This window comes from Silene latifolia, chromosome 4 (genome assembly GCF_048544455.1).
Source record: "Silene latifolia isolate original U9 population chromosome 4, ASM4854445v1, whole genome shotgun sequence".
Taxonomy (NCBI): Eukaryota; Viridiplantae; Streptophyta; class Magnoliopsida; order Caryophyllales; family Caryophyllaceae; genus Silene; species Silene latifolia.
The window spans coordinates 15,858,727-15,869,857 of NC_133529.1; the positions used below are offsets into that span (position 1 = coordinate 15,858,727).

Consider the following 11,131-nt stretch of genomic DNA (forward strand, 5'->3'; position numbering starts at 1 on the left):
AGTACCTTTCTACGGATTACAAATTTACTAACCCAACTCGTACCACTAACCCTAGCTCTAACTCAAGTGAGTACCATTAAATACTCGAGTGACTAACTTACGCTAATAAGAAAGTTGTGACACCCTTAAATAACGCGATAAATAACACCTAAAATCTACGGAAAAACTGGTAGGATATGTTTGTAATTGGTCCAACTATATAAAAACCTGTAATTTCAAAAATTTTCCTAAACCAATCACAACATTTCCAACATTCCCAAGAGGCGGGTGCCAAAACCTGCAATGCTAGCGAACTAATTTACATGCTATAGCTAACGATAAGAAAATGTAATGATACAAACTCAAAATAGAAAAGGGAGACATATGTCCCTTCAAATTATATACAAAACCAAAAGTTAAAAGGTTACTATAAGAATAGCCAAAACTAGGTCCAAGGTTCCTTATGCTCACTAGCTCGTCTGTGACCCCAACAAAGCATCATCAACCTGTCAATCGCATTTTATACAAACACGAAAGCCACAATTCAGTGGGGAGTAACTTCGAGTCCTCCCAACCACGAATCGTCATAATTAATGTAACATGTAGTAAAACATGTAAACAATATGATAATTAATCTAATTTCCAAGTATTATAACATATGAATACTAATTTGACCAATTTAAACTATCATGTGAAACATATAACAAATTGTAATCCAAACTTTATCAATTGTAACCGGCTTACATCTCACCTATTACAATTCATAAAATCACCATACAAGAAAGGGCAATATATCAAAGACATGCATAAGTTCTTAGTACCGTCAATAGTCACTCTGTAACTCGAGTCTATACCACGAGGTAGGGAAGGTAATCGAACCGGTATCTTGGCTCAGCGGTTAATATTAATAAAACATGGCCAAGACACAACACAACCCTAGCCTAAAATCTGCGCAGACCTAGACATGCGGATACACACCACCGCACCCAAGACCCACAATTTTTCTAAAGCAAAGTGAGTACCCTAAGGAGTCCACCAAAGGGTTGGCTAGTACTTAAGCTGACCACTTACTATCAAAATAAGTAACGAGGTCATGCCCCAACTTGGATATAAATCCACTAGTCAGGAACACAAAGGCTATTAAGCAGTGAACATATACTCGTCAGAGACTATAAAGACCTATCTATGACAAACACAACAACCTGCAAGAGATATTCAATACCCATTTCAATTCTAGCAAATTTTAACAATATTAAAGGCTTTAGGGGAATCTAGGGCCATTTTTACAATATAAGAAGCTACTCAAATCAACTAACTACACATGTGAAACATAAATATAATAAATGGCCTAAACAAGAAAAAGGCCGATTAAAAACAAACAAAAAAAAGATGTTTGACCTAGAGAAAAAAAGCGACTGCCGTCTTCTCTAGGGTGTTCTTATCACTGATTTTGGTGCAATCATGGCTAAAAAATCAGCAATTTCAAATAATAATAAACATCTTACAAGTACAAAACAATCTGTTACGTCAAGTGTTATTCGTTCTGAGAAAGACAAAGTTTTGAAAGGACCAGATGTTGAAATCACGAACAAGGAAAAAAGTATTCATGAGATCTCTGGTATCCCTGAGTATCAGTTGGATGATGATGGACTGGTAGAGGATGTTGAGGACGAATCTGACTCTGAACCTGCACCTGTGGATCAAACAAAAGAAGATGAGATCTGGTATCAAAGACATGGGAAGAGAGTTATGCAAGTGGTAGAGGAGGAACCTCAGGAATTATTGGAATTATCAGACGATGACACTACTACAAATCCAGGCAAATACAACGCCCCTTTAACAACGATTATTCACGAAAATCACAATAGACGTTGTAGAATGTATAGCGCGAATTTTACTAAAATCAATTACAACGGGTATGGTTATAAAAACCGTTGTTATTAGTTTTAACAACGGGTCACACATGCACAACCGTTGTTAATAATTTGGCGCAAAATTGGCGCAAAGTTAGTGAAAAGTAATCACAACGGTTATTTTTGAAACCCGTTGTTAAAACTTATTTAACAACGGGTGTTTTTTACAACCGTTGTTAAAACTTTTTTCACAACGGTTGTTGTTTAATAACCGTTGTCAATACCTTCCATACTATAAACCACACAAACAAGTCTGCTGCAGCCCACAAAACACAACCCTTAATACACAAACACAAACACAGCAGACAAACAAACACAAAACACATACACACTCTCTTTCTCTCTTTATCTATTTCTCTCTTTCTCATCGTCGCTTTATCTTCTCGCCGTCACTGTGATTTCATCGTCTATTACGTTCGTATTTATCGGGTAAATCTCGCCGTCCTTTGTTAGTTTCATCGTCATTATTTTCTTTTTCTATTTATTTCTTTTGCATGTATGTGTTTTTATCGACCATTATGTTATTTGTTTAAGTATTGTTCGCATAATTAGTTACTAAAACAATGAAGAAGCAAGATGAAGAAGATAAACATAATTAATATATATATATATATATTCATAAATACATAAATTAAAAAAAAAATTACATATGTAAAAATGCAATTCTTATATTTTCATGGAGGATCTTATTGTGCTCTATCGTATCCGTCCTCTCCTCCTTGGCTATTTGGAGGTTCCGTTCAGCAGTTGCTATATCGTCATATAGCCGCAATCGCTTCTTTGCTCCGTCAAGCCATTTTCTTTGGCGTGCTTGGTGCGGATCGAGCTTCCGCAAGGTAGCTCTGAAACTTTCCTCAATATGGAGGAACCGGCGGATGAAGTTGTTGTTGTTCTCGATCATGGTAAGAGTCTTTAGGATGAAATCATTCATTTTGTTAGAGTTTTTTGAGTTTGATTTGAAAGATTAAGTAGAGTTTGTTTTAACAGTTAGAGTTTGGAGATGAATATATGAGATAATGGAAATGTTAGTTGAGATATGCAATGTATTTATACTAAGCAATGTGTGGGTTGAGTTAATTGCTTTTTAATTAATATATATGTTAGAAAGTTGTGCCATAATAATCATCATCATATCTCTCAATAATGCTGCTTCAAATCCTATTACTAACCCTTCTCATTCCATATTATCCGTTCATATGTACAAAGTGATGTCGGTAATAATGCATGCATCGAATTCTAACAGCCGTAATTATGCATGCATCTAGTAATATTTAATTTAATTTTTTTTTATTTTTTAAGAACAAACAACAACGGTTATTGCGAAACAACCCGTTGTCTTTAGTTATAACAACGGTTTTGTATATTACAACCCGTTGTTATAACTTTCCCCCCAAAATTGAGTCACACTTTCCACAACGGGTTTTTATACATAAAACCGTTGTTAATAGTTTTAACAACGGTTTCGTTAAGTAAACCAACCGTTGTTAAAACCTTCTACAACGGACGCTTTAACAACGTCCGCTTTTTTATATAACAACGGTTTTTGACCGTTGTTATAGTCTGTATCTGTAGTAGTGATGTTCAAGGTGAATTGGACTATTGGCAACAGGCAGTCTTTGGTTTTATTGTGGGAGCAAATCCCCCATGGCAGATAGTGGAGGGTTTCTTGAAACGCATATGGTCCAAATACACTGTTGACAAAATCTCCTTTTTACCTAATGGGGTGTTCCTAGCCAGGTTTCAGACTGAAGAAATGAAGCAAACAGTATTGAATAGTGGGCATTACCTCTTTGATAATAAGCCTTTAATTCTGAAACCATGGTCACCTGATGCTAATCTGGAAAAATCTGAGATCAAAACAGTGCCTGCCTGGATTAGACTACAAAGCTTGCCCTTGAAATTTTGGGGTAATAGTCTGAAGAAAATAGCAGGGCTCATAGGGTCTTATATTAAGAGTGATAGTGCTACTGAACTTAAAACTAGATTAGGGTTTGCTCGGGTGATGGTGGAATTAAAGTTGGGTCAGGTCTTTCCTAAAAAGGTGAAATTTCTTGATGAGAAGAAAAACCTGATTGAAATTGATATTGAGTATGAATGGAAGCCGTGTATCTGTACCAAGTGCAAACAAATAGGCCATGAATACAACAGTTGTAGGAAGGGCAAACCTAAAGTTATCAAGAAGGGTACTACTCAAGTGTGGCGACCTGTTAAGAAAGTTACAATACCTGATAAGGAAGTTACAATATCTGATGCTGTTCCAGTTCCTCAGGTGATGCAGGAGGAAACTAGAGTCCAGCTAGATGAGGGTCTGAAGCCTGCAGTAGGTTTGATTACACCTGCAACAATGAAACCTGGTGCTCAGCAGGGTACTATATCTCCAGTTAGGCCAGTGAGAACTAAGCAAGGGTCTGAGGATGTCAGTAAGAATGGGTCACACTCTCCCACCTATATGGAAGTGCTGAGTCCTACTAACTCCCCTAGGCAAGGTATTGGAATATCTGGTAATGATTCCCTGCCCCCTCATAAATAATGAATTTTGGCTTTTGGAATGTGAGGGGGATGAATAGGGAAGGTAAACAAAAAGTTGTGAATAATTTTTTGACTGCTAATAATATTGGTTTCTTTGGTTTGCTAGAAACCAAAATTAAATCAAACAATTTGAATAAAGCTATTAATAGTGTGTTTCATGAGTGGAGTATCTCCACTAATACCTCTTATCACAAGGGAGGGAGAATATGGGTTTTGTGGAAAGCTCATCTGTATGACATACATTTTATAGAATATAATGCTCAATACATTCACATGTCTATTCTCAATAAACAAGCTCAATCCCAATTTTTCCATACAATTGTCTATGCTTTCAATGGCATCACTGAGAGAGAATCCCTCTGGTTGAATCTCATAAGGCTAGCTAGCACTATTCAAGGGCCATGGTCAGTAGGGGGAGATTTCAATTGTGTACTCCATGCTAATGAAAGGCTAAGGGGGAGTGTTTCTATGGCTGAATCTGTGCCTTTCCAAGACTGCTTGGATAGATGCCAACTTGTGGATATTAAAGCCTCAGGAGCTTTTTTTACCTGGAATAACAAACAACCTCCTGAGACTAGGAAGTATAGCAGACTGGACAGGTTTTTTGTGAATCAGGATTGGATGAGTCAGCTGCCAGACTACTTTGCAAACTTCCTACCTGAGGGTTTATTTGACCATACTCCGTGTTTGGTGAGCAAAACTGTCAATGGTGATAAAAAGAACAGACCTTTCAAATATTTTAACATGTGGAGCAAGGCACCAGATTTTCTTAATTGTGTTGCTGCTGTTTGGAATCAGGATGTGGCTGGAACTAAAATGTATAAGGTTGTAAGAAAACTGAAGCTTCTTAAATCTGATCTCAAGCAGCTCAATAAAGACTCTTTTTCTGATATTGAACATCAAGCTGATGTGGCAGAGACTAAGCTGATAAATATCCAGCAGCATATTGTGAGAAGTCCTGGGGATTTAAATTTAATACAACAAGAGGTTGAGGCCCACAAGGAGTATCAGGGTTTATACTTAGCTAGGATGGAGTTTCTCAAGCAAAAAGCAAAGGCTCACTGGCTCAAAGAAGGAGATTCAAATTCAAGCTATTTCCATAGTCTTATCAAAGCTAGGAGAAACAAGAATTTTATTCATCATATAGCTGATCATAAAGGGGTTGTGCATAAAGAGGAATCAGGCATCCAACATGCTTTCCTTGATTACTATCAGATGCTTCTTGGGACCAAGAGCAATACAAAAAAAGTTAAGGTGGGCATTGTGAGAAAGGGAAAGACTTGCACAAGTCAGCACTCTCATATTTTAATGTCCCCTTGCACTCCTGAGGAAGTCAAAGACATTTTTTTTCAGATTCCTAATGATAAAGCTCCAGGTCCAGATGGTTACTCAAGCAAGTTTTTTAAAGATTCATGGGACATAATAGGGCTGGATGTTGTGGAGGCTGTCATGGACTTCTTCCAGTCAGGATGTTTATTAAAACAGTTGAATGCAACCTTGGTTACTTTGATTCCTAAAGTTGATAGACCTGCCAATGTCTTACAGTATAGACCCATTGCCTGTTGCAATGTGATCTATAAATGCATTTCCAAGATTCTTTGTTCCAGATTGGCTAAGGTTCTACCAGATTTAATATCTCCAAATCAAGGGGGTTTCATCAAAGAAAGAAGCATAATGGAGAATATTTTGATATGCCAAGATCTTGTGAGATTATATGAAAGAAAGGCAGTTTCTCCTAGATGTTTATTCAAGATGGATCTACAAAAAGCCTATGACACTATAGAATGGGCTTTCTTGGATGAAATGCTCCAAGCCTTAAAGTTTCCAGATCAATTTAGAGAGTGGATCATGCAGTGTGTCACTACTGCTACTTACTCAATCAACCTAAATGGTAATGTTTTTGGCTTTTTCAAGGGGCGGAGAGGACTGAGACAAGGTGACCCCCTATCCCCTTTGCTTTTTACTATATGCATGGAATACCTCTCTAGGCTGCTGGCATACACTACTGAGGGATCAAGTTTTAAATACCACCCTCTGTGCAAACCCCTTAAGCTCACTCATCTTATGTTTGCTGACGACTTATTGCTTTTTTGTAAAGGAGATGCTCAATCTATCATGACTATTCTCAGAACTTTCTCTACCTTTTCAAAGAGCTCTGGTTTAAACATGAGTAAAGGGAAGTCCAATGCTTATTTTAATGGGGTGCCAGAAGAGTTAAAGAATGATATCCTCAAAGTTTCAGGTCTTGTTCAAGGTACCCTTCCGTTTAAATACCTAGGGGTCCCTATAAAAACTACAAGACTAAATGCTCAGGACTGTGCCCCCCTCATCGATAAACTTTTGAGTAAGATAAGGGGTGTGGGGGCTAGGAAGCTTTCCTATGCAGGGAGGCTTGTACTAGTACAATCAGTCTTTAAGACCCTCCACAACTACTGGGCCTCAATGTTTATTTTGCCTACTGGAGTCATCACAAAAGTGGAAGCAATTTGCAGACATTTCCTCTGGGATGGGGGTGTGGACTTTCTCAGAACACCCCTTGTCTCTTGGGACAAAATCTGCCATCCAAAAAAGGAGGGTGGTCTTGGGCTCAAAAATGATATTCTTTGGAATAAAGCGGCAGTGGGAAAATTAGTATGGTGGATAGCATCCAAATCTGACCATCTCTGGGTCAAATGGGTAAGCCACACTTACTTAAAAGGGCAAAATTGGCAGACTTATTCCCCTCCTTCTAACTCGAGCTGGAGTTGGAGGAAGATCTGCCAAACCAAAAATCTCTACACTGCAGCTTATATTCAACAGATCTGGACCAATCAGAAGGGGCAAGAATACACTATTGCAAAAGGGTATGAGTTTATTCGGGTGAAAAAACCTGAGGTTTCCTGGGTTTCACAAGTCTGGAACAGATGGTCCATCCCCAAACATAGCTTTCTAGTCTGGATACATCAACATAATGGTCTCAACACAAAGGACAAATTACACAAGATAGGGGTCAGTCCTGATTTCGATTGTTGCATATGTGACCGGGGCAGAGAAGATAACGAACACTTATTTTTTCAATGCCAGTACAGCAGAAGAGTAATTTCTGAAGTTGAAAAGTGGATGGGAATACGATTACCTTACCAAGATCTACAGGAGTGGAGGAATTCTCGGAGGGGATCCAAACTCAAAAGGGGCTTGTTAAATTCGGTCTTGAATGCCTGCATCTACAGAGATATGGCTCCAACGAAATCGTAGCGGTGGAGCCGCAAATCCTTCGACCGAAATTGTTGCTAGACGACTTATTACGAGAAATGAAGCGGAGATTCGAAACATGATCGACTTCCCGGTGAAAGACAAAGACAAAATTTGGATTCAAGGACTTTTGGACTTGAATGGAAGGTGAGTGAGTCTGATTAAGGACAATGGAGGTGATTGGGGACGAAGAAGATGAAACCTGGGTTTCGTTGTCTAAGTTAGGGATATGTTATTGTATCTCGTTTTTGTTTCCTCCTAATTGGATCAGTATGCTGTAAGTGAGGTGCTTCTGGTGTGGGCTTAAATGTATGGGCTTGTTTTGTTTTTTGAGTTAGGAGGTGGTCTGTTAGTGGCTAGTCCTTTCTCAAAATGTATGGCTACTTCTCTTTTTGATAATATACTCTTACATTTTATCAAAAAAAAAAAGAAAAAGGCCGATTATCCAATTCATATAAAACTTCATCCAACCGAATTTTTACCCGCAACCCCAGTCCTGCGACAGGTACGGGTTAAATTGCGGCTGACCAATCACACAATTAACTGACATCGAATCAGTCAAAGGGACCAAGGCTCAGTTTTCGGCACAATCAACAAAACATTACACTTATCACTATAAAATTCATTTTGAGCCTATTAATTACAATTTCAATTTATAAACTATCCTAACATGTGAAAACTATCAATATAAGCATAATTTTTAACTACTAATATGATTCATTTCCTAAGTTTAATCATATGTCACTTAGTCTAACTATATCATTAATGAACCTAAAATGACGAACAAAGCTTGGAAAACCGCGAAACAAGCAACGGGCTAGCCGTGGGCCTACCGGGCTGCTGCCGGGCTGCTGCCGCCACCCCCACACTTCCATTTTTCCGTTTTTGTTCAGTATAAGACCGTCTGAAACATAATTAATCGTCCCCAATACAACTATGTTAACTTAAACTAACAAAAGACATAAATTAAGCATGCATGCATCAAATTTTATCATGTGAAAATTACTACTCAAACAAAAATCACCAAACATACAAAAACAACAAAGATTGTGACGATTATTCGTCGAGTAACTCGAAATATGTTACCTTAAGCTAGAAAATGAGCAATTAACACCTTAAAACCCAAACCCTAACAAGCACTAGCCGCTATCCTCGACAATATACGAGTCCCCAAACTCGTCCTCCAAATCTTCACCTAAATAAACAATAAAAACACAAAAATAAGTATATAAAACCGAAATTACCCAAAATTCGTCTTAAAACAACTTCAAGAAAACTGAAATTAAAACATACTAGGTTGTAGATCTCGACGAGGGGATTCCGGAAATGTAAATTTCGTGAAAATCCGATAAGAAACGAGAAAGATGTGATGATTTTTAGCTTGAAATGTATAAAAATGGTGTTTTTTAATCTTTTGGAAGGTTTTAGAAGATGAACACAAGAAAATTCAGAAAAAGAAAGGAAAGGGGGAAGGGGAGCCGCGGGATAGGAGAGGAAGAAAGGAAGAGCGGGTTTGAGTCGGGATTTTACGAGTCGGTTTTGGCTCGTTTCGATAATAATTAAAACCGTAGGTCAAATGCAAATTCCGACAAGACCAAAGTTCTTAAACACGAGATTACAAGAAAATTGAATACTCATACGACCCATTTCCAAATTCGTTTACCCAATGTTCAAAAGAATTGTCATTTTCCCCCCGATACGCCCTTATTTCGAAATAAAAAGTTTTACACGGTTTAAACTATTTTTAAACATTTCGAAACTATCAAAATAAATACTTTTCTTCAAAATATAATAAAATTATATTTCTTTGAATTATTTTTACTTTAAATACATTAATGTCAAATTTTACTTGATTAATTAATTATTTTCGAAAATATATTAACGGTCCGAAATTACGAGGCGTTACAAAAGTACTAATGATTCTACTAAAAGTTCACGCTATTATCTTATAACGATAACAAAAGAACGAATGCACAAGTTTATAAACACACGACCTTTTCGAAAATAGCAAAACGGTTTTCTTGTTTTGAAACACACGTTTTAGCTCTTAAAAATAAAATCAATTTTATGCTTAAATGTCTTACATTTAAATGTTGCAAAGTGTAATGTATTTCTAGTAAAGGAGGGAGCATAGCTCACGGTTTGCCCGAAACCCTAATGGCCGAAATATAGATATGTAAACAAATCATATCTTTATTATTTCTTTCCTTAAAACCCTAAGAGATAATAGAGAATATCTCAAAAGATAAAATATAAATTATTCTTCTATTATCTTTTCCATAAATCTTAAGATATGATAGGATTTTTCATAACAAGAATATCCTTATCATAAATAACCATATCAAGTTAAATATAAAAGATATGTTAAGATAATTTTAGAGAATAAAATCTTAACAATAACAATCTTTTATTCCTTAAGGTTACACGAGATAACACGTCACATATGCCTCGCAATTCGTGAAAACCCTGGCTTGAGATTAGGTTAGATTTTAGGGTTTAAGAGTATGCCCTGTAAAAACCCTAATTAATAATATGACTCAACTCATAAGTTGATCCAACATAATTACTAACCATAGGTTTAAGATAAAACCACACTCTATATGAATATGGGCTTCCTTATTAAATAAATACTTTTGATAGAACATTTAAAAGAATCAAAAACATTTTTCCAAAATAATTTGAAAACATCTTGAGTCGTGTGTTAAAACAAACTCAGCATCTCAATGTTATAGTAGAAGAGCTATAACATTGGACTCTTTCATAAATAATGTTATAGCTGTCAAGCTATAACTTTAGGAATATAAGAAATTCATTCTTATATTACCATTACGAGATAATCACCTATACTATTCTAATCTTCTTAGGAGATCTTCGAGCATAGGCTACTTCATCATTCAAGTTTGATTAATCTTTAGATGATCTTCATCTTCTCATACTGCTTGAATAATTCTTTCACTATCTTGATCCATAATAGAGGGCTTGATCTTGTATACTCTTATCACAATACTTTTAGCTTGACAAATAGTAGGTCTAATCTGAAGAGACTAAACAAACAATTATGCGCAACGAGTATATAAAAAGTAAAGCACTCTTGACATCATCAAAACATAAACATATATTCTATATGGTTCAACAAACGCTACAAAACCGTAGAAATTTAAAGGGGAAAACTAGGTTTGTGACCGTGAAATTCACGGGTTTATCTGTTTTAGTTTTGATATTTTCATCGTATTGTTAATATTCGTTCGAGTAATTAGTTGTTGATCTATTTAAAAATATACAGTCTTGAAAGACATAGAAATTAGTTAGTTAATACTTTGGTTTATTTTTTTTAAATCGAATCCTGCAACTCGCAAGTGACAATGTGGTAGCTACTAATTTTGAGAAACTTAACAACGGAGCAATGACGAAAATGACTCATTATATATACGTGTGTTTTACTTCGCAATATAATAAAGTGTTTTTTAAATATTAAAAGT

The 11,131-nt window shown here is 36.4% G+C and overlaps 1 protein-coding gene across 1 annotated transcript; it reads left to right on the plus strand.

Moving 5' to 3' along the window:
- The first annotated feature begins 1,440 nt into the window (after nucleotides 1-1,440).
- On the plus strand, nucleotides 1,441-7,655 carry LOC141651130 (uncharacterized). Its single transcript, XM_074458852.1, has 3 exons — nucleotides 1,441-1,798; nucleotides 3,452-4,393; nucleotides 4,528-7,655. Exons 1-3 carry the CDS (start codon nucleotides 1,441-1,443, stop codon nucleotides 7,653-7,655), a joined length of 4,428 nt encoding a protein of 1,475 aa, XP_074314953.1.
- Nucleotides 7,656-11,131: the final 3,476 nt, after the last annotated feature.

Coding starts and splice junctions, on each gene's coding strand:
- LOC141651130 (XM_074458852.1), top strand. CDS start 1,441: ATGGCTAAAAAATCAGCAATTTCAAATAATAATAAACATCTTACAAGT. Junction 1,799..3,451: donor TGACACTACTACAAATCCAG/GCAAATACAACG, acceptor CCGTTGTTATAG/TCTGTATCTGTAGTAGTGAT. Junction 4,394..4,527: donor GCAAGGTATTGGAATATCTG/GTAATGATTCCC, acceptor TTGGTTTGCTAG/AAACCAAAATTAAATCAAAC.